The sequence below is a fragment of the Rhineura floridana genome, chromosome 1 (genome assembly GCF_030035675.1).
Source record: "Rhineura floridana isolate rRhiFlo1 chromosome 1, rRhiFlo1.hap2, whole genome shotgun sequence".
In the NCBI taxonomy this organism is placed as follows: Eukaryota; Metazoa; Chordata; class Lepidosauria; order Squamata; family Rhineuridae; genus Rhineura; species Rhineura floridana.
In genome coordinates this window covers 47362250-47386617 of record NC_084480.1, presented here as the reverse complement: position 1 = coordinate 47386617, position 24368 = coordinate 47362250, and the positions used below count along the sequence as shown (strand labels likewise).

General features: G+C 40.5%; 1 protein-coding gene across 1 annotated transcript in view; it reads left to right on the top strand.

Annotated features, from left to right (window-relative positions):
- The window catches only part of SV2C (synaptic vesicle glycoprotein 2C), a 165184-nt gene that overhangs the window by 90700 nt on the left and 50116 nt on the right, over positions 1 to 24368 (top strand). The window contains exon 4 of the mRNA XM_061620461.1: positions 3764 to 3915. Within this exon, the coding sequence (XP_061476445.1) occupies positions 3764 to 3915 (152 nt within the window). The remainder of the gene's footprint in view (positions 1 to 3763; positions 3916 to 24368) is intronic.

Below are 24368 nucleotides of genomic sequence, written 5' to 3'. Positions count from 1 at the left end.
TTGGTGATGCCTGTGGAGACTGGAAAGGGGATAAATGATACATCATGTACAAATGAATTGGTTTGTCTGGATAACAACCTGAACCTGAAAGGAAGGGAACAGAAAATATAATCTTTCTGGCACTAGGGTGGAGGGAACTGCTGAGAGGAATTTTGGAGGCAATAAGAATTCAGAAAATGTGTGTGCCATTGTGTTCACCAATCCTTGGCAGAATCCTTTGCTTCTCAAAGTCATTTTGTTACACTAACCCTGACCCCTCTGATAGAGAAACAGGGATATGTGTTATAATCTAAAGAAGAGTGTGTCGCCATTTCTGGGTGTTGACCGCACAGTGCTTTTTGCAGGGCAGGCATATTAAAATTGTCCCCATTTGTCCAGTGACAAAAGATGTGAACAAGTCACTTGTATAGAATTGTGCAGGAGTAGATTCTCAAAGGATGGAGCAGCCAGGATCTCAGTAACAGTGCAAGAGGACCTGTCCCTTTTGTATCAGAATAGGGATCCAACGTTAGTCACAGCAGAGCTAGGGTAAACTCTGATACGTTTTCAGCTACAAATGACCTGCACCATGATACCTATGGTTCAAATGAACTGTGACATTAAACATGACAGTCTGTCCCTATTTTTTTTCTTTTTAATATAACTCTGTTGGGCCCAATCAGATTCAGGCTGCAGGGAAAGGAGGATTAACCATTTCCCCTGTGCCATTTGCTACTGAAAACTGCCCCCCTTAACTTGCTATTTGCCTTTAAAGGTGCTGCAAATAGCTGCTGGTGGAGTGGATTTTCAACGGGAAAACACCATTGCCCAATACGTTATTCAGAAGTAACTACTGTGGTACCCTCCAGGTCTTATTGGACTCCAGCTCCCATTAGCCCCAGCTAGCATTGTTAATTTTATTATTTATTTATGAAGTTATGAATTGCCTTCTGCATGTATGTCAAAGCAATGTACAAACGACAGTCATATCCACACCATTATTTGTATTGTTGTTATTTTTATTTAAAATTATATCCTGCCCCTCCTCCCAGAAGGAGACCAGGGCAGCAAACGAAAACACTAAAAACAACTTAAAACTAAATAGCATACAACACCATAGATTTAAAATACATGGCTTCACCCAAAGAATGCTGGGAACTGTAGTTTGTTGAAGGTGCTGAGAATTGTAGCTCTTTGAGGAGTAAACTACAGACCCCAGAATTCGTTGGGGGAAGCCATGTGCTTGAAATGTTTGGTGTGGGTGTGGATGTAAAAATAGCAATGTCAGGGATGGCAGGAGTGTTATTCCAACAAATCTAGGGAGCATTACGTCAGATGACCCTGCATTGTCATTTCTATAATGAATCTGGAGTAATCATTTGATCAAATGAAGTGTGTATGAAAAATACTAAATACTAAAATAGAAAATAGCAAAAGCTTCTCAGATATACAGAGGTAAATGTTTAAAATAATTCCATTCCTGACTCTATTGTCCCACATGTCTTTTTAAGCATTGTGGTCACTGCTGACATCAGGATTCAGAAGCTTATGGTAATCAGAGGCCTAATTTTAGATGTGAAGAACAGCTCATGCAAAATGGGAGCTGCTTCTCAGTTCTTGGGTATTTATGACAGAAATGGCTAACAGTGATGAATAAAAGTGGCCAGGCGCCAACTGCATTGCACTTCTGGGGTGGGGGAGCACTTAAATGATGTGAGAAACAGTACTATGTATTATATTTATCTTTCAACATTTCCACAGTTTTGCATGATGTTCATTACGAGATAATGATTAAATAGCTGATACTTCATTGCCTTCTGTATTTAAATTCAGTATACCAGGACTAAGAAAACCCCAAAATGTATAACAACTAAGGGGTCAACACTATTCAAGGTCTTCTCCAGCTCACATTGAACTCTGAGCCAGAGAAAAACTTTAAGGGTCATAATACTTGTCTTGAAGTGACACAAGCATTACGAGTCTGCCAAATTAAATTTTGAAACTGTACTTGGTTAATGTTCAGCAGTATTATATTTTACAATATAATTTCTAATGAAAGTTTTAGTCAAATAATTCTTAGATGTTATATGAAATTTATTTGCCTGTATGATGACCTGTGTCAGGAGAGAGATAGGAGGAGTGTGTCCCTATTAATCCTCCTTGATTTCTCAGTGGCTTTCAATACCATCAGCTATGGGATTCTTCTGGCACAGCTGTTTGAGTTGGGGATGGATGGCACTGCTTTGCAGTTGGTCTGTCCTACTTGGATGTCACTCTCAGAGGGTGGTGCTTGGGGAGTATTGCTCAGTCCCTTGGAACCTTCAGTGTTGGGTTTCACGGGGTGTGATCTTATCCCGTATGTTATTCAACATCTACATGAAACCAATGAGTGGTATCATCCGGAGATTTGGAGTATGCTGTCAGCAACATGCTGATAACACACAACTCTATCTCTTCTTTATATCTCCAAGTGTGGCAGTGAATGTGCTAGACCAGTGTCTTGCCTTGGTAATGGACTAGATGAAAGTCAGTAAACTGAAGCTCAGTCCAGACAAGACTGAGGTGTTGTTAGTGGGTGGTTCCCTAGACCAGCTAGAGGGGATGTGGCCTGCTCTTGATGGGGTTACACTCCCTCTGAAGGAACAGGTGCGTAGCTTGGGGGTACCTTTGGATCTATTACTGTAGCTTGAGGCTCAAGTGGCCTTGGGTGGTGAGGAGTGCCTTCCATCAGCTTTGGCTGGTCACCCAGTTACTACACTATCTGGACAGGGATACCCTGACTGCTGTTGTCTACCCTCTGATAACCTCTAGGCCAGATTACTGCAATGCATTATACATGGAGCTGCTTTTGAAGACAGTTTGGAAACTGCAGCTGGTGCAGAATTCAGCAGCCAGATTGCTCATTGGGACAAGATGGTTTGAGCACATAACACCAAATCTGGCATAACTACTGGCTACCAGTTAGTTTCCGGGCTCAAAGTGCTGGTTTTGACTTATAAAGCCTTACACAGCTCACGACACCAATACTTCAAGGACCACCTCTCCGCATATGAATCAACCCAGACCCTTTCATTTGGCACCTGAAGCCCTTCTTTGTTCTCACTCTGAAAGGGAACAAAGGGTGGTGATATGAGAATGAGTCTTCTCAGTGGTGGCCCCCTGCTTTCCCCAGGGAGGCATACCTGGCACCATTATTACCTATTTTAGACAAACACATTTCTCCCTCTTAAGTTTGGAGGGTTTTTGGAGGGCTTTTGATGTTGTAGCCTCTCTTAGCAGATGGGTTATTTGTTTGCTTGTTTGTTTGTTAGATTTATATCCCGCCCTTCGTCCAGTAGGAGCCCACCTTTTAAACTTAGGAGCTATGGTTTTTCTTACTTTTTATTTGTTTTAGGTTTTTTATTATTGGTTGTAATCTTTTTATTGATTGTAAGTCACTTTGGTTTCACTTTTGTGAAGAAAAGCAACTAATAAATTTAAATAATAATAATAATAGTCAAAACAAGCCATGGTTTATAAGCCAAAAACAAACCATGGCTTCACTTTGTGGTTTGTTGCTAGAAAACAAATAGTGGTTAGTTTGCTCGGCTGGGTTTAAATACTGAAACAAACCACACTTGGCTAAACAAACTTTGGCTTAGTGTTAAGTATAAACATGCCTAGCGTATTTAAATAGTTATTTGGCATACCATTAGTTAAAGGCACAGGGAAGTTAAGAAATACAGTGCTTATTCATGGCTTCTATTGCTGTTGCCTTTAATTTATACTTTATGTCTTCAATTAGGATTGGAGGAGCTGTTCCAGTTGTGTTTTCCTATTTTGCCGAAGTGCTTGCTCGAGAAAAACGTGGAGAACACTTAAGTTGGCTTTGCATGTTTTGGATGATTGGGGGTATCTATGCATCCGCCATGGCCTGGGCAATTATTCCTCACTATGGTAAGAAGCATATTTTTGTTGCTTATAACTACTGTTATCAATGTGCTTAAATGCTGAACCATAATAAATTACAAATGATGTCCTGATTGCTCATGAATTGCAGAACATTTCAGTGTTAAAAATGTTTGTTTTTATCAGCAAAATGTGGGCATACACTCTTCAGCAGGTTCTACTAGTAGGAATCTGCTTGTCTAAATGTTTTATGTTTCTAACCCATTATTAAGTTAATGTCTAAACAGACTGTCTGAAAACTATTAACCTGGTGGCCAGTCTTGTTGAACTTTTAATTGAAATTGTTTATTTCTTTCCCTAAAATATTGTTTATCTGCTACACTTGTTTTCCAAAAAGTTTTCTCTGAGCTACATGTTGCTGGCAAACTCATGGCCCCCAGTGACAGGCCTTGCTTCTCTTTTTTGCTAAGTTAATTTCAATTCTCTTAGTGAATTTTTAATCTTGGTGTGTGTTTATGTGAACATATTTCACATAGTCTCTCATATGTTGATAACTGTGGGTTTTAATAGCAAAAACGTGGAAAGCAGATATTGTACCAACAATAAACTCTTGGAAGAGGAAAACATGGGATATAATTTAATTCCACTACATGTTTATATATGATTATTGCATATTATGAAACTGGGAAAAGTAAATAAAAGGACAAATGGGGGCAAAAATAAAAGACAACAGGACAGTTGGGAAGTAGCTAACATCCCATTTTTCTGCCATTAGAAGAACAGCCTGCAACAGTTCTACATAGGAAGAAATTCAGTTTACACAAATTCCAGTTGGAACTTGCATCTGGAAAGGGAAATTGGGGGAAAGACTTCCTCCCTCTTATCCATAACGTCTCCCCTGCAAATAGCCTCACCCAGTGTCACCTTGCAGTGGAGAATTGGTGGAGTGGAGTCTATGTATCTAATGATTTGAGACTATATCTGACAACCATCAAACCTCATATTGACATACTCATTGGCAAAATGCAAGCTCAACCATCCCACTGATACATGTCAAATTGGGCTTTATTGTGAATAAAATTATTCATAGTTCATTACATCTATCATTGCCTGTATAACCTTAAGTTTTTAGAATACATTTTTATAACTTATGAAGCAATCACGTTATTGATGTTCTTACGTTCCCATAAAAAATGAATAACTTTGTAAGTACTATAAATATTTTTACAAAGTCCACATTAATAGGGGTGATAAGTAAATTTTTGTTTGGTTGCCTCATGTTGTTGTTGTTATGTGCCTCCAAGTCGACTACGACTTATGGCGACCCTATGAATCAGTGACCTCCAAGAGCATCTGTCATGAACCACCCTGTTCAGATCTTGTAAGTTCAGGTCTGTGGCTTCCTTTATGGAATCAATCCATCTCTTGGTTGGCCTTCCTCTTTTTCTACTTCCTTCTGTTTTTCCCAGCATTATTATCTTTTCTAATGAATCATGTCTTCTCATGATGTGTCCAAAGTATGATAACCTCAGTTTCATCATTTTAGCTTCTAGTGATAGTTCTGGTTTAATTTGTTCTAACACCCAATTATTTGTCTTTTTCACAGTCCATGGTATCCGCAAAGCTCTTCTCCAACACCACATTTCAAATGTGTTGATTTTTCTCTTATCAGCTTTTTTCACTGTCCAACTTTCACATGCATACATAGAGATCGGAAATACCATGGTCTGAATGATCCTGACTTTAGTGTTCAGTGATACATCTTTACATCTGAGGACCTTTTCTAGTTCTCTCACAGCTGCCCTCCCCAGTCCTAAACGTCTTCTGATTTCTTGACTATTGTCTCCGTTTGGTTAATGATTGTGCCAAGATATTGATAATCCTTGACAAGTTTAATGTCCTCATTGTCAACTGTACAGTTGCATAAATCTTCTGTTGTCATTACTTTAGTGTTTTTGACGTTCAGCTATAGTCCTGCTTTTGTGCTTTCCTCTTTAACTTTCATCAGCATTCGTTTCAAATCATTACTGGTTTCTGCTAGTAGTATGGTATCGTCTGCATATCTTAAATTATTGATATTTCTCCCTCCAATTTTCACACCTCCTTCTTCTTGGTCCAATCCTGCTTTCCGTATGATATGCTCTGCGTATAGATTAAATAAATAGGGTGATAAAATACACCCCTGTCTCACACCCTTTCCAATGGGGAACCAATCGGTTTCTCCATATTCTGTCCTTACAGTAGCCTCTTGTCCAGTGTATAGGTTGCACATCAGGACAATCAGATGCTGTGGCAGAGTTTGGAAAAGTTACTTTTTTGAACTACAACTCCCATCAGCCCAATCCAGTGGCCATGCTGGTAGGGGCTGATGGGAGTTGTAGTTCAAAAAAGTAACTTTTCCAAGCTCTGTGCTGTGGCACCCCCATTTCTTTTAAAGCATTCCATAGTTTTTCATGATCTACACGGTCAAAGGCTTTGCTGTAATCTATAAAGCACAGGGTGATTTTCTTCTGAAATTCCTTGGTCCGTTCCATTATCCAACGTATGTTTGTGATATAGTCTCTGGTGCCTCTTCCCTTTCTAAATCCAGCTTGGATGTCTGGCATTTCTTGCTCCATATATGGCAAGAGCCTTTGTTGTAGAATCTTGAGCATTACTTTACTTGCATGGGATATTAAGGCAATAGTTCGATAATTACTGCATTCCCTGGGATCCCCTTTCTTTGGAAGTGGGATATATATTGAACGCTTCCAGTCTGTGGGCCATTGTTTAGTTTTCCATATTTCTTGACAGATTTTAGTCAAAATTTGGACTGATTCAGTCTCAGTAGCTTGTAGCAACTCTATTGGTATGCCATCTGTTCCTGGTGATTTGTTTCTTCCAAGTATTTTAGGAGCAGCCTTCACCTCACATTCTAAAATTTCTGGTTCTTCATCATATGGTTCCTCCGTGAATGAATCTGTCATCCTTGCATCTCTTTTATAGAGTTCTTCAGTGTATTGCTTCCATCTTCCTTTTATTTCATCTCGGTCAGTCAGTGTGTTCCCCTGTTGATTATTCAACATCCCTACTCGTGGTTTAAATTTCCCTTTCATTTCTCTAATCTTTTGGAATAGGGCTCTTGTTCTACCCTTTTTGTTGTCCTCTTCTATTTCTATACAGTAACTATTGTAATAGATTTTTGTCCCTACGTACTAGTCGCTGTATAGTTGCGTTTAGAGTTCTGACCGTGTTTCTATCTCCTTTTGCTTTTGCTTTCCTTCTCTCTTTAACCTTTTGAAGAGTTTCTTCAGTCATCCATTGAGGTCTTTTTCTCTTTTTAACTAGAAGTATTGTCTTTTTGCATTCTTCTCTGATAACATCTCTGACTTCATTCCATAGCTCTTCTGGTTCTTTGTCAACTAAGTTTAAAGCCTCAAACCTGTTCCTTATTTGATCTTTATATGCTTCTGGGATGTTATTTAAATTGTATTTTGGCGTTATGATTGCTTTGTTGGTCTTTAGCTTTACTCTGATTTTCGATACGACCAGTTCATGATCTGTACCGCAGTCTGCTCCTGGTCTTGTTTTTGCAGAAAGTATGGAACTTCTCCACCTTCTGCTACCAATTATATAATCAATTTGATTCCTATATTGACCATTTGGTGATGTCCACGTGTACAGTCGTCTTTTCGGTTGTTCAAAAAATGTGTTCGCAAGAAAGAAATTATGGCTTCACAGAATTCAATAAGTCTTTCTCCTGCTTCATTTCTGTCTCCTAGGCCCCATTTCCCCACAATTCCTAATTCTTCTCTGTTCCCTACTTTTGCATTCCAATCCCCCATGATTATCAGCACATCTTGTTTTGGTGTGTGATCAGTTTCTTCCTTTACTTCTGCATAAAATCTCTCCAATCCCTCTTCTTCTGCATTTGCCGTCGGAGCATAGACTGGGATGATGGTTATGTTAATAGGTTTCCCGTTTAATCTCATTGATATCACTTGCTCAGACCTTGCATTGTAGCTCCTAATTGCTCTTGCTACATCACTTCTTACGATTAAAGCAACCCCATTTCTTCTTAATTTCTCATTTCCTGCATAAAATATTTTGTAGTTGCCTGATTGGAAATGTCCCATTCCCGTCCATTTTAGTTCACTCACGCAAAGTATTGTAATGTTGATGCGTTCCATTTCTTGCTTGACAGTTTCTAACTTTCCCTGGTTCATGCTTCTCACATTCCATGTCCCTGTTGTGTGCGTCGTACAACTCCGGACTCTCCTTTCGCATCTGTGCGGATCAGCCTCTGGGCTTCCTTTCGGGTTTGACCCAGCTGCGTCATTAGTCACAGCACTACTCGTACTTGTCCTTTGTTCTTCCCCAGTAGCTCGGTGAGTGCCTTCTGACCTGGGGGTCTCATCTTCCAGCACTATCTCATGTTGCATTTTGGATACTCTGTTCATAGGGTTTTCATGGTAAGAGATACTCAGAGGTGGTTTACCATTGCCTTCCTCTGTTTGGATGCATCTTATGTATGGTTGCCTCATAATGTCATAAAAATAGGCAAACTTACAGTTTAAATGCACAAAACTGACAGACCAAAATCCATGTGACAATAAATTAATGTCACCATACCAGATAAATTTGGACTTCTGGGTTGCCATACCTTCTCTTTTTGGTGATTACTCATGACCGAGTAAGATTGTCTTCCAAAATATAGTCTTTAACAATGGATCCGTCTGAATCTGTATCCACTGCTGATGTACCAGACCATGACTAGGGGCTTCTGGATTTCACAGTCCTGCCCCTGTCGCCATTTGCCAATCGCCATGGGACTTTTGTTATGGAAGACACCTGTGCGTGAATTTGTTCTATGTGGGGAGATCGGTGCACCACGATCAATACACAATCTTGACAGAAAAAGGCTTTGATCCAATGTCATGGGTACCATGACAATTGGAAGTCCTTTATCTGCTGCAGCCTTCATCCGCCTTCACAGCCGTTGTAACATACACATTGTTATACTCCACCTGTTCTGCTGTTGAGGACTTTCTTGGATCATTCTTTGTCTGGTTCCTCTCCCTTGACCTTACTGCCATGGGTGACCCTGCTGGGAGTACATGACTCCCGACGGCATCGCTCACAGGGTTCATTGGAACACGCAAGCCCACTCACCATTACAAGGTGACGATCCAGCAAGGGGGTTGCCATACCAAATGGATGAGAACCACTGCCCTACAGCAAATCAGATATGCCTCTAAACAATTAGGCAGGGTACCTTTTTGAAACTGGAAGAAAGTTGGATGCCTTTTCCTTTTAGATATACCATAAATGACTAACATTTGATTTGAAACATTTGATGAATTATTTGCAGTGCCAATATAAATAATATACAACCTTCCATTTTATTTATTTGTCACATTTCTAGTGTAGTATATTTTACAGTTGTTTCAGATGTAACAACAAGTTTTGTATGTTTTGAAATTGCAGTAATATTTTTCTTTTGATATAAATATTGGTTGACTTTTAAGAAATACGCATTATTTTTAACTTAAGGCGGAGCATTTATGTACATATTTAGGATAAATTGCTTTCAAAGGTTACTTTGCTTTATTTTAATGTAAATAGGTCAATATTTTTATTGCAATGTTGTTCTATAGCTTTTAAATGTCAGTATAGCCATAAATGTTTAAAATAACTTTCTGTCGATCCATTGAACTGATTTTCTCAGTGGAAGAATATTGAAGTATATCCAACAGGTCTAAGTCAGCCCATTTAACCTTTTAATGTTGATCATCAGTATCAAATCTAGGATCCAATCCATGTTTGTCATGTGGTAATTTAAAATGTCATGGTAGCTTCATTGGTTGAACTGGCTGTCCTAGCTCATTGATCACAGCAGATCAAACTTCATTATCATAATAATACAGTGCTTCATTAACATAAATGATGCAGTTCTCAATTCATTGGTTGGCAGATGGGGATGCAGAATTTTGCCACAATAATGATTCATTCAACTGATCTGATTGTCATCTCTAAAAGGAGATTTAATATAGACATAGACTGTTGAAGAGCGGAATATGACCCACATGCATAGCTTTAAAGTCCTGGTAATACAGTAAATGATATGCTGTGTTCAGACAGGAGATACCTGCAGTGCTGTTTTTTCAGTTTAGTGGTGAGCCATATAATGGAAATAATATTCCACATGCAAAAAGTGGGGGGGGGGACGGGACAACATGGTTGCACAATATCTCATTCCACATTCCCCTCACATTGCATTAAATTACCCTATGACACTCATGCTGGTTGTCTGTTCTGCTACACAGCCTAACAGTAATCAGCACTGGAATCATCACAGTCCAGATGTAGTGAATTGGTATGCTTGTTTCTTGAGGAATATTCCATCTGGATTGCCCTTGGGGAAAATACTTTAAGGCCCTTCATTATTTTCAACAGCCCTATCAGCTAATTCTAAAAGTGCTGGTTCTAGAAACAACTAAATTCCAATGGAAAATACATTACACAATACATAATTACACAAATGCTTATCTTTCACACACTTGGCATGAATTAAGATACATACACTGAGACAGAACTTATTTATATTGGAGTTTTAAATGTTTTTTCGGTGTTGGTGTATTATGAGAATATCCAGTGTGGCGTAGTGGTTAGAGTGTTGGACTACAACCTGGGAGACCAGGGTTTGAATCCCCACACAGCCATGAAGCTCCCTGGGTGCCCTTGGGCCAGTCACTGCCTCTCAGCCTCAGAGGGAGGCAATGGTAACCCCCCTCTGAATACTGCTTACCATGAAAACCCTTTTCGTAGGGTTGCCATAAGTCGGGATTGACTTGAAGGCAGTCCAATTTTTCATATCTCTTTGAGCTAAAGAAATTCCAAGCCCACTTCATATAGTGTCTGGATGGAGTGATGGGCTGGATGGGTGCCAGTAAACTGAAATTTAATCTTGGTAAGATGAAGGTCCTTGGGTGAGAGTCTCCTGGGTCCAGGAGTTTGGCAGTTGACCTGCTCTGGATGGGGTTGCACTCCCTCTGAAGGAACAAGTTTGTAGTCTTGGAGTAATCCTCGCTGCATCATAGACACTTGAGGTTCAACTGGCCACAGTGGCGAAGAGTGCCTTTTACTGGTTTGTCTTATGCACCATTTACTGTATGTCTGTTCCTGGGCAGGGATCATCTGGCCACAGTGACCTGTGCTTTGGTTACCTTGAAACTCAGTTATTGTAATGTGCTCTTTGTAGGGCTCCCCTTACTTTGTGGAACTGCAGCTAATGCAGATTACAGTGGTTAGGTTACTTAATGATGTATCTAGCCACACATATGTAACCATTGCACTGGCTGGCTGTTTGCTACTGGACCAGGTTTAAGATTTTACAATTCATTTACAGTAGGGCCCCACTCATACGGCGGGTTACATTCCAGACCCCCACCTAAAAGCAAAACCCACTGAAAAGTGGAACTCATTCAATAGATTGGAGCCCGATGCCTGAAAAACGCCGTAAAAGCGGAACAAGCGCCGTATGAGTGGGGCCTTACTCTAATTGAAAGCTGCTGTATTAGCAGAATGCTGAAAAGCGAGCCACCGGAAAACGGGGCCCTACTGTATAAGGCACTGAACAACTTAGGACCAGGTTATCTTAGAGAATACTTTATGCCATAGAACCCCGTGTCAATATTAAAGACTCACAGTTGTGCCACAGCCTGCAGATGCCCATCTGGTAACAACCAGGGCCTTTCCTGTGGTGTTGCCCACACTCTCGAAGGTCTTCTCCCTATAAGTAAAGTATATCAATCTGGTATATAAATATATTTCAAAATATATTGCTTGCTTTGGCCTTATAAGGTCCTAAGACTTATCTTTATGTATAGCAATGTGTGTTATGTATCTTATTGTACCACTTCATTAGGCAGTTGCATATCCCTAGCCTGAATCTCTCTGTGTTCAAGAAAAGCCCTATCTGCAAGAAGCTTAGTATATTGGGGAGAAGAGTTGAAGCTTGATCTTTGGAAAAGTCAACTATCTGAGGGGTAAAAGATGGGCAGGTTACTTATAACGGGCATGCAAGATACAATGTATAGGGGTTCTTCAGTTGGGAATTTGCCAAAAAACAGCTAAGCTGATGCAGTTATTAAAGAGACAACTATGTGCCCTGTGATATTTTCTGTTATGGCAGTTGGCATTAGAGACTAGTGTCAGAGCTTGGAAAAGTTACTTTTTTGAACTACAACTCCCATCAGCCCCAGACATCACGGCCACTGGATTGGGCTGATGGGAGTTGTAGTTCAAAAAAGTAACTTTTCCAAGCTCTGCTGTGTTTGTATGGGTCATTGGAATCAAAAAGGTTAAGTTATGATTATTCCTTTTTTGGACATTCTGTTTGAATTCATTGGTCCTTAGTTAAAGACCAATGGAATGTCAGATTGTTAAGGGAGACCATTTTGATTGGGCGATGATTTCTGACTGAAGTGTGAGGAGCACTGGTGAGGAGGGAGTTGGAGTCAGCTAGGAAGACGGAGTGAGATTGATGAAGAAATTGCAGAGAGGTTGAAGGAAGCCTGAGGAGAGGAAGCAGCTGGAACCAGAACTGGGTTAAGAACAGAGTTCAGGGAAGAAGTTGGGCTCCTAGGCTGAAATCACTTAAGGGTGAAGCTGAGAGTCTGCAGGAAGAGAAAAACTCCAGCACCATTCCAGAAGAGCTGAAGTGAGACAGTCAGTGAGATTGTCCACAAGAAGCTGTGAATCCCTAAATATGAGGGATTCCTTCACAAAATCCTTTGTGAAGCCTGTAATGGGCATGGGTGGTGGGGGAGAGAACTCTGACCAGAGGAAAGACTTCAGGTTAAGTCCTCTGTAAAGCCTGTGAGTTAATTGGAGAGGACAACATAAGAGCAATAGACTAGGAAGACAAGAAGTGCAAGGAAATAGATACCTATTTAAATTAACTTTATCTTTTTATATATAATATCAAACAAAGTGTCATTTATTTATTTATTTATTTAATTACACTTCTAAACTGCCCTATAGCAACAAGCTCTCAGGGCTGTGTACACCTCTAACTTGCAAATAATCCTATTATATGATATTATAAATAAAGCTTTAATAAATAATATATTTGATGAAATTTAGAATTTAAATCTCCTGGTCTGTTTGTCCTGTACCTAAACTCAGCTGTTGTGTGTGAATAAAAGCTGTTGTATGTGAATAAAAGGATATTTAGAATTCAGGTGTGGCAGTGGAAGTTAAATGGATGAGACAAGCAGGTACCTTCGTTTTATGAGGTATAAGTGGTAGAGATTATACTTGTGGTAATACAATTATGGAATAATAAAAATGAGCCCCTGCCACAGCCCATGTGAGAGAATCCAGGTTAGGTTGCAGTTCATTGGTGATATATTTGAGTGGTTAAGCTGGGAACTATAAGTATTTATTTGTTCTTTTTCTGTCCTCCTGCTGCAGTTCCACAGTGTCTCTGATATGGTAGATCACATAATTCAAAAGGCAAGGATGTACTTACAGTGGTCCATAATAAAAAGAATAGGAAATGATTTCACACCCTGCTGTCACTACAGTGACTGTGCCTGAGAGATAGAAGCAGAAGCTACTTCACATCTCCAGCACCAGATTGGAGATCTTTAAAATGCAGCACTGAAAAAAAATCAGCTGTTTTGTCTCATGCTGAGGGTATGTGTTCTGATTGGCATTTAGCATACTGAAATTGTCTTTTAGGAAGATAAAAGTCTGCCTTATACTCAATCAGCCCATTTGGTCCATCTATCTCAATATTTCTACACTGACTAGCAGTGGCTCAGCAGGTGGCTCTCCCAGCCCTACCTGGAGATGTCGAGGATTGAATCTGGGATCTTCTGCATGCAAAGCAGATAATCTACCACTGAGCTATGGCCCTTCTCCTGTTGTATGTATGGTGGTCTTAAAATATGGGCTCATCCAAACGGAGCGGGATAATCCACGTTTTCCATATCCGGTTCGTCATCTGACAGTCCTCACTTTGCCTGTTTGTTCGCTCTTTCCCAATAAAAAAGCCCGCTTTTTTTGCACCCACACATGCAGCAAGAGGACCCGTACTTCTCGCTTTTTCCCAGCTCCATCCATAACACTCCCCCTATCAGCCAATTGGTCCGCAAAAATATGACGTATGCTCCTCTCCCCCTTTGCAACAAAGCACAACAAGGCACATGCACTTGAACGTACGAGCGCGAAAGTTTTAATTTCCTGATGGTTTGGTAGTAGTGGCTGTAATGGAGTTCCTTGTCGCTCACCACTCTGGAGCAGCGCTGGCCGGAGTGTGTGTCTCCAGGTGCCCCTGACCATCCAGAGGGATTGTGGGCAGTGCAAGGGATCAGCGCTTGTAATCGCCGGTCGAATCCCCCCATAACCCTTGGGCTCATTCACTGCAGAGTTCAGCCCCAGACTGTTATGCGGCTTGGCGGCAGGAATGCTGCCCCTGAGGGAAGCAAACAGCCCCCCCCCCACGGGTGGCCGCTCTTGGCTCGGGCAGAGAATGCAGGCAAACAGCCCAGTGTGCTGCTGTGTCAATCTTCGCTGAAGCGACCAACACAGGCTTTGCAGTGTTCTCTCTGATAAAAAAAAAACATGCAAACCACTTATATGCCTATAATTCCTGTATTTTTGTTTGTTTGTATTTGCGATATTTCGCAAAACCGACTGTATGATTTTCTACCTTTAACATTTCTGGAGATACACACGATTGCAATTCCACTTATTTCTCCAGAACAGCAAGTAATGATGTGTCATGTCTAGGAAGGTAGACCACCAGTCTCTATGGTTGTGGGTGGCTGAGACGCTCTAGCAAACCACTTATATGCCAATAATTCCTGTGGGTTTTTTGCTTGTATTTGTGATATTTCGCAAAAGGGACTGTATGCTTTTCAGCTCAGCCCGGCTACAGAGAACCTGCAGGCTGTGGTTGAAATTGACAAGACTCAAAGAGAGTAGCCTTGCAGGCAGGAAAGCGAAATTGACTAAGGGTCCCTGAGTGTCTGTAATCCAAGAGGAAAGCCTCTATTTCTCTTCTCCCCCCCTCTCCCTCGACTCTGGATGCCTGGAAGCAAAGACCAATAGGTTCAAGAAGGGCATTTGATGCAGGGGGGGGTGAGGGGTAGGAGGTGGAGGTTAGGCAAAGATAAATATTTTCTCCCTTGAAAAAGTTTACAAGCAACCATAATTGCAGATCTCACCCTGAGCGGCTGCCCAGTTTGCAGGCTGGCTAAAAATTTACCGCTGTTGCTGCTTCTGTGCAAATGCGCTTTTTTGCATCTGCACAGTAGAAGTTGCAGGGGGGGGGGCCCAACACCACACCATTGCTCTGATAGGTTCCTTTTTTCCAGGCTTTCCCCGGACATTTGCGCACATGCGCAACAGTGGAAATACATGATTGGCTGAGAATGAGGGAAGGGATATGGTGAACCGCCCAAGAACTGCCCATCAAATGCCCACAGCTGTAAAGTCCGCGGTATTGCATCTGAGCGCCTGAAGGTATGGCGGATGATTTCCGGTTTAAAAAAGCAAATCGCATGATTTGCGGTATTGCAGGAGCGGATTTAACCGTGCAAAAATGCGCAAAAGCATGCGGCGTCATATGGACAACCGAAAAATAATGAAAACACAAAGCGATCATGTCACACATTTTACAGTCGTCTGGATGAGCGCTATATGTGCACATATCCAATTGTCAGTTCTGAAACATTATTACAGAGAATGTTTCCTATGGAATTGTACAGGACAAAATAATTTTAAAGTAGGGAAAAGATACTACTTTCTGGGAAGATACAAAGAAAGTAACTATGCATCTAATATTGATAATACAACTAATTTGTGAGTATCTAGAGGAGAGTGGCCACTGCTCGTTTGCCATCATAGCCAGGTCCAAATATGCTATCACACTTTGTAGAGCTTTGGTAAGCAACCTGTAGCCTTCAGTCTGATTTAAAAAAACCCCTCTTCAGGTGATCAGACCAGACCTCAACCAGAAGACTCTCCATATGTAAATACATTGGTCATTATCATTCCTAAAGGCTGCCTGCTAGGAATCATGTATACAGTGATGGGCACTCTCTGGAGACAATCTGTTGGAAACTTAAGAGATGCAGTCTAGACAGCAGATACATAGAAGGGACAGAAACAAAGACACACAGAGAGGGGATATCCCAGGTGTGGAGAACCTTTGGGCCACTTCCATCAGGCCAAAGATGATGAGAGCTGTAGTTTAGCAACATCTGGAGGGCCAAAGGTTTCCCACACCTGGGATATACCCACACTCTCCAGAACAGAATATATTGAGTTGTTCTGCTGGGGTGTATTTCATATTTGGCATTGAATGCTGTAGCCGGTCTTTAATTATAGTGTTGCACCATTAGTGTGTATATTTTAAAATATTGAAAGCAACAAGAATGACGGTCCTTTAGAATTTAGAACAGATGCTTATGCAAATAATTTTAAGCAAACAAAATTAAATCCTTTGGTTTTCTGTTTATGGTGTTTTCTCTGCCCTGATGCAGAGGGTTTCTTTTTCTCTCCCCCCCACCCACAATCATTTAAAAGTTTCCCTTCCCTGTGTTTAGTAGCTTAAGTAGCATTTAGCACATCTGCTTAATGAATGTTGGAAACATTTCATTAGTGAGTGCAGTAATTACCCTTTCCTGAGTTTCTGTAGGTTAAATCGAAAATAAAAGAGGGGAATTGTTTACCCAGAAGTTGAAATGAAGGGTGAAAATCCACTAAAAAAAAAACCCAGAGTATGCCGCAGTGTCAGAATAAAATTAGATGGGACAGTGAGAGATCCGTGATCAGATCACTCTCTCTCTCTCTCTCTCTCTCTCTCTCTCTCTCTCTCTCTCTCTCTCTCATTCACTCACTCACACACACACACACACACACACACACACTTTTAAAAAAAGATGAAATCAGCCCCTAGGGCTGTGGCCCTCAGGAGTGAGCTAAATTCCTCTCATGCTTCTTCCAGAAACTACTTGCTCTGTGGAAGACATTATGCAAGTATCGTTATGGTACTTGCATTTTTTTTGCCTGTGGGCTGAAAAACAATTGTGTGTGTGTTGGGAAAATAGTGGAAGGGGCAAATGTTAACCCTTTCTTTAGTGCCACAGTCCTGGCCTGATTCTTCCTCTCACTTCTGGGTTGCTTTCATGTTTTACTGTCTCATCTAGTTTATCCCTTGCACGGTATCAGATAAAGGTGGGCTGAAATTTCCACTGTGAACTCTTTCTTTCTTTCTTTCTTTCTTTCTTTCTTTCTTTCTTTCTTTCTTTCTTTCTTTCTTTCTTTCTTTCTTTCTTTCTTTCTTTCTTTCTTTCTTTCTTTCTTTCTTTCTTTCTTTCGGGGGAAAATATATTTTATTGTATTTTGTAACATCTCATACAAACCAGAATAATGACAAGAATAAAATAGTAACAAATGTCCCGGGGGGGGGGGGAGAAGGGACAAACATAGAGTAACAAAGTGCCTGAATGACCCAGCACATCATCAGTTTAACACCAGAGCCTAATGACATCAATACAGTAGAATTGGGAATGGGAAGAGGGGCGAGTCCAAAGGAGCTAAAAGAGTTGCCCATCTTTTCCAAATCATAATGGTTGCCTTAAGATAAGGGTTCAAAAACTCTTGCAGTGTAAGTGGGTTCAATTTTCCAAAAGGTAGAGCTCTAATCTGGATTTGTGATCAAGTTACTTCTATTCCCACACAATCCACTTTCGAATTACCTTTAACAACCTGCAGTAGTTGTTTAAAGTTAACAAGCCTCATAATCAAGCTGAAACTGAGGGACACCCAAACCTCCCTCTGTTTGTGGTTTATACAAGGTAGTTTTGTTTACTTGTGAGCGCTTTCCAAAATAAATAACAATCACTGCCAGCTAGCAATCTCTTTTGGAGATAGCAAAATTGGAAGCATCTACAAGAGAAATAAAAATCAAGGTAACACAGCCTTTTTATTCTTGCAACCCTTCCCAACCATGTGCGGTACACCTTAGCCCACATATATAAGGCCTTAACATTACTGATCAGGGTCCTAAAATTATGCTTTTTAAGCTGCACCAGTTTTTTTGGAAGAACTACTCCTAGAGATTTAGGATTACTAGGCTGAAATAAAAGACCATTAGCTCTAGACAGCTGCTGTTAGTATGAAATTTCTTCACAAAACTTTGAGTGGTGGTGGTGGGGAGCAATGTATCTTGAGGGAACAGCAAAAATAATTGTGATATTTTTGGAGAGATAGAGTTACCTTTTTCTTTTTAAAATCTTTTTTGCTGTAGTGGTGGCAGAAGCATACTTCCCACCAGTACATCTTCCTCATAATGCCTCCCATGGTGCTATGTTCATTTCCCACAATGTCTTTCAACATAGACATTCCAGGGCATTGTAAGAATTGTTAATGGTGGTGAGTTACCTAGCCCCAGGAAGGCCTGTTTTGTGGTCCCTTGCAGGGCTTCGGCAGCTACCCGACAGTGCCTAGGTATGGGGCAGGAGTCTTCCTTACTATTGAGAGTAGATTCGTGAAAACTTGATCACGCCATAAACATTAGACTTGTATCTCTTTCCAATACTATCTGTATAGCTGGTGATCAGTTTTAAATGTGTAGGTCAATCAGATAGGTGTTTCATTCTTGATTTGAGAGTTAGTGATTTATAGGCATCCACACACAGGATGTTTTGAAGGGTAGAAATGTTGAGATCAATTAAAGAGAAGTGATTAATCAATGATGGCAACTAAATGATGTGTTAAAGGTGTGCAGCCTGGGATAAGGAAAAAATCCTATTTATTCCAGCTTTTCTATATGGAGCATTCACTACAGTTTTAGCTCACCATTCTGAGGTATGGCTGAGCCATATTTTATCTCTTGGTGTTGGGCATTTTTGTTGTTGTTTATAGCAAATTCAGTGAAATTCAAGAAGCTCTTCCTGTAGCCTCTTCCAGTTATACTTGAAACCTAAGGGCAAAGCAAAATCCTCCCTTTTGTGTCAATTCTGTTGCATCCTTTTTTTTAAAAAAAAAAAAGTTCTTCTCCAGAGATATTAAAACATCACCACAATTCATACATTCTGCTGAGGGTGGTATTGAAATAGTGCAGGTGACTGAGTAGTGGAAGCCTCTCCACCGCACATATGTTGTCCAGCGTGAATTAGGCCCTCCACCACCAATTGTAAGGAGGCCAGTTTTTTTTTTTATTCTGTCCCTTAATTTCAGAGGAGAAAGGAATTGTCCAACCTGATCATGTTGATCAAAGGCTGATCATATGGAGGGCACAGGTTGCAGAGGAGGCAATCTTAGTGATGGAGGGGAGGGGTTAGCAGTGTTTGCCACTAAGCTAGTTCAGCTGTTCTCCCAGGCTTAATGTATGAAAGGTATCTGTAAGGAGTTTTTGAGATTTACAGCCTGGTTCTGTTGCTTATCTTTATTGCTGCAGTACCGAGACAATCTTGTACCGTAATAGCTAAAATGGCATATTTTCACTACACAGCTAGAGCATAGCTATGTGTCTCTTTCCTGTGTTGTGGCTGCATTACTCTACTAAAACCTGCTGTATTAAATTTTTCAGCACAAAGTACTATTGATACTAAGGGAAAATGGGTCTTGGGATATGACACAAGACTTAGTTGCCATTGCAATTTGTGGGCAGATAATAAATGGAAATGTCTGTCTGCTCAACTTAAGAAGGTATAACATGGAAGCAAAAAATGATACCAAATATTGTTGCCCACTATATCTGAAGACATCAGTGCTTGCTGCCCTTAAAATTAGATTAGTTTCCTTTTGATTATACTTGCTTTGTCCTACACTATATCATTCTCTATTGGAGCATATGAAATCAAAGCATAGTTACTACAGGAAACAATAGTTTCATTTTAAATAATCATAGGTATTCACTGAAAATAGGTAAAAAAAACCCTCTACAATCATGTCATGTAATGGTGCAGAGAGGAAGGGTGTGTTTAATGAGCATGTATATAAAATAAAATTTATTCTCACACACACAGAGAGAGGAAGTTATTATTATTGTTATTGTTATTGTTATTATTATTATATCATGCCCTTCCTCCCAGCAGGCGCCCAGGGCGGCAGACAAAAGCACCAAAAACATTAAAACATCATAAAAAATAAAATCATTTTTAAAATCATATTTTAAAAATAAAGGATTGTTTTCCAACTGCAGTCACTGTTTTCTTGTTACAGATCATTGTTTATTATATGCTATGTTATCAAAACAGCCTGTGTTTTGTGGTGGGGAGAGAGAAACAGGAGGAGAATACTATTAGAGAGTCTTGTTGGTTTGCTGATGATTCCCCATATCTATTTTTATGTGTTTTAAAGTGCTCTAACTGAAGAATAGCACTGAGCCAGACCCAATTTATTTATTTATTTATTATTTCAATTTATGTACCGCCCTTAGCAGAATAGTTCTCAGGGCGGTGAACAAACAAGATAAAATACAATATATAATAAAAATCATAAAAACATATACAAACAAACAACAAAAAACACTACAAAAACACAATACGACAAAAATTAAAAATATGGATTAAAAGATTAAAATGGTTAAGAAAATTAAAATGCCTGGGAGCATACCTGGCGCCGAAAAGATAAAAGTGTAGGCGCCAGGCGTACCTCTTCGGGGAGGCTGTTCCACAACTCAGGGGCCACCACAGAAAAGGCCCTAGATCTAGTAATCACCCTCTGGGCTTCCCGATGGATCCATAGATGTTGTGGGTATATAAATCTTGGGGGCCGCTAACTCACTCAGCCATACAGTCAGTTCAATTACATGCTGCAACCCTTGTAATGAGATTTTCAGTGGTATCAACTTAGCATTAACCCACAGTCTTTCAGCCTTTTTGTTGTATAATTAGAGCATTACCTTTCCAACTTCATGTTGTCTCTGATCTGCCTTGAACTGTTTGTTCAGTGTAAATATTAATCAGAGCTTGGAAAAGTTACTTTTTAAAACTACAACTCCCATCAGCCCCAGCCTGCATGGCCACTGGAGTGGGCTGATGGGAGTTGTAGTTCAAAAAAGTAACTTTTCCAAGCTCTGAAATATTTAATAATTAGAACCCAGTAGTTTTCAGAACTAGCCTGTGTGGTGCAGTGGCTGGAGTGTGGGTGATATCCAGCACTGAATGAGTGGACTTCCAGTCACACAACCAGACTTCCCCTTCCTCTTCTCCCCAAATCTGCTTCAGAGAGTCTCCCAATTCTCCAGAGTTAATTTGTTAGGCTGCAGGGCAGGGGGTGGGGAGAAGGGACATTGCATGAGAGAAGTCTGTTCCAATGGTAGCTACAGTTGGATATTACCCATGAAGAATAATAAAACACCACTCTTAAAACTATGTAAGAAGGTGAGAATTCGGAGTAACTAATCATCATCATCCTAGCCATTAGCAAATGTGTTTCAGGGTGTGTTTTTTAATTCTCTTATTATCCAGAATTTTTGCGATTCAGCACCCACATAGGCAAATAATTTCATTTTCTCAGCACTTCTTGCAGCTCCATATCCACATTATTGATTATCTTCCCTATACATTCCACAGGTTACCAAAGTAATTTGCTGGGTTACAAATTAAAATAATATAATTTCCGGACAAAAAAATAGTACAGATAAACTTTAAACCCATGACCAGCCAATTGTTTGTATTCACTACCATACGCAAGTTACAGCTTTTGTAATACAATCAGAAAAGTTGCTTTTTGAGTGTTTGCTGATGTGTGCTATAAATTGAATGTGGCACATGGGAACAGACACAAATGATCAATTAGGTATGGTATGGGCATTGACATGCCCAATATTATTAAACACTTTAGGCCCCATGTTGGCATTTCAGACATGCACAGTGCAACCCTGAACTTGTTTTAGAACAAAGTGTCATTGATTTTAGTGGGACTTTATCCCTAGTAAATGTGCTTAGGCTTTTCGTCTCAGTCCAATTTCATATTTCTCTTTTTTTAAAAGCTATGAACTCATTGTTTGCAAGCCATGAGCCTTGGTTTGGATTCAGCTTTTGAATAAGCCTGTTTTCTAGATTTGGTAAGGATTGCCTTGGGGTAATTGAATACACCCAAAACTGCGACTCTTCTGGGGTTTATGTTTATTTTATATGATTTAGAGAACTAGAGAGCAAACAAGGAGGAACCATTAAGACAGCATCAGTTGTGTCCATTTAAGTAGGAATTTAGTCAATAAAGAAATTTGTTTTCTGAAGCATTTTCCACTTATGATAGCTGACATGATATTGCAAAATTCAGTGTGTCATAATATTGTTGGACAAGGCCGGGAAGATTGTTCAAATCCCCATACAACCAGCAAAGTCATTGGGAAACCTTAGGCCAATCACTGTCTCTCAACTTGACCTACCTCACAGGGTGGTTGTGGAAATAAATTGGGAAGAACCATGTGAGCTCCTTGGATGAACTGTGCAATAAAAATATAATTAATAGGTCCAAGCATTTGGCAGTCCTGTAACAGAGATTGGTATAAGCATCACATAATGCTTCTCAAGGCAGTAGGTATATTACCATATGTCTGGTTATCAGACATGTTCTATTTGTAGGATTATTATTATTATTATTATTATTATTAATTTATTATTTATTACTTATTACATTTGTATACTGCCCCATAGCTGAAGCTCTCTGGGCGGTTTACAACAATTAAAAACATTAAAAACAAATACAAAAATTTAAAAACACTTTTAAAAAAACCAATTTAAAAACACATGCTAAAATGCCTGGGAGAAGAGGAAAGTCTTGACCTGCCCCAAAAAGATAACAGTGTTGGCGCCAAGTGCACCTTGTCAGGAAGATCATTCCATAATTTCGGGGCCACCACTGAGAAAGCCCTCTCCCTTGTAGACATCCTTTGAGCTTCCCTTGGAGTAGGCACCTGGAGGAGGGCCTTTGATGTTGAGTATAGTGTACGGGTGGGTTCATGTCGGGAAAGGCATTCCATCAGGTATTGTGGTCCCAAACCGTGTAAGGCTTTATAGGTTAAAACCAGCACTTTGAATTGAGCTCGGAAACATACAGGCAGCCAATGCAAGCGAGCTAGAATCGGTTTTAAATGTTCGAACCATCTGGTCCCTGTTACCAATCTGGCCGCTGCATTTTGCACAAGCTGCAGTTTCCGAACCGTCTTCAAAGGCAGCCCCACGTAGAGTGCATTGCAGTAATCTAACCAGAGCATGGACAACTGAAGCCAGGTTATCCCTGTCCAAATAGGGGCATAACTGGGCCACCAACCGAAGTTGGGAGAAGGCACTCCGTGCCACCGAGGCTACCTGAGCCTCAAGTGACAGAGATGGTTCTAGGAGAACCTCTAAGCTACGAACGAACCTGCTCCTTCAGGGGGAGTGCAACCCCATCCAGGACAGGTTGGACATTCACCATCCGGTCAGAAGAACCACCCACTAGCAGCATCTCAGTCTTGTCTGGATTGAGTCTCAGTTTATTAGCCCTCATCCAGTCCATTGTTGCAGCCAGACACTGGTTCAGCACATTGACAGCCTCACCTGAAGAAGATGAAAAGGAGAAATAGAGCTGCGTGTCATCAGCATACTGATGGCAGCTCACTCCAAAGCTCCGGGTGACAGCGCCCAACGGTTTAATGTAGAAGTTGAACAGCATGGGGGACAGAACTGACCTCTGTGGCACCCCTACTGGAGAGTCAAGGGTGCCAAGCAATGTTCCCCAAGCACCACCTTCTGGAGCCGACCTGCCAAGTAGGAGCGGAACCACTGCCATGCAGTCCCTCCCACTCCCAACTCAGCCAGTTGTCCTAGAAGGATACCATGGTCGATGGTATCGAAAGCCACTGAGAGATCAAGGAGAATCAACAGAGTCACACTCCCCCTGTCTCTCTCCCGACAGAGGATTATAGTTTATCATTCTAAACCATAATAATAAGGCATAGTGCATAATGTTCCAAGGAGCCTGAGTCATAATGGATTTTGTGTTCTGTCTGAAAGTATGGAAGTGAACATGTACTTAGAGTTTAATAAATAAGCCATGATGTGATTTTGATGACCAAATATTCTGTATATATTGTTAGTTAAACTTCTGGTGTAATTTAAAAGCTTACGCATGATCATCAACAGACGTTGTTGTTATGTGCCTTCAAGTCGATTATGACTTATGGCAACCCTATGAATCAGTGACCTCCAAAAGCATATGTCATGAACCATCCTGTTCAGATCTTGTAAGTTCAGTTGAACAGTGAAAAAAGCGGATAAGAGAAAAATAAACTCATTTGAAATGTGGTGTAGGAAGAGAGCTTTGTGCATACCATGGACTGCGAAAAAGACAAATAATTGGGTGTTAGAACAAATCAAACCAGAACTGTCACTAGAAGCCAAAATGATGAAACTGAGGTTATCATACTTTGGACACATCATGAGAAGACATGATTCACTAGAAAAGACAATAATGCTTGGAAAAACAGAAGGAAGTAGAAAAAGAGG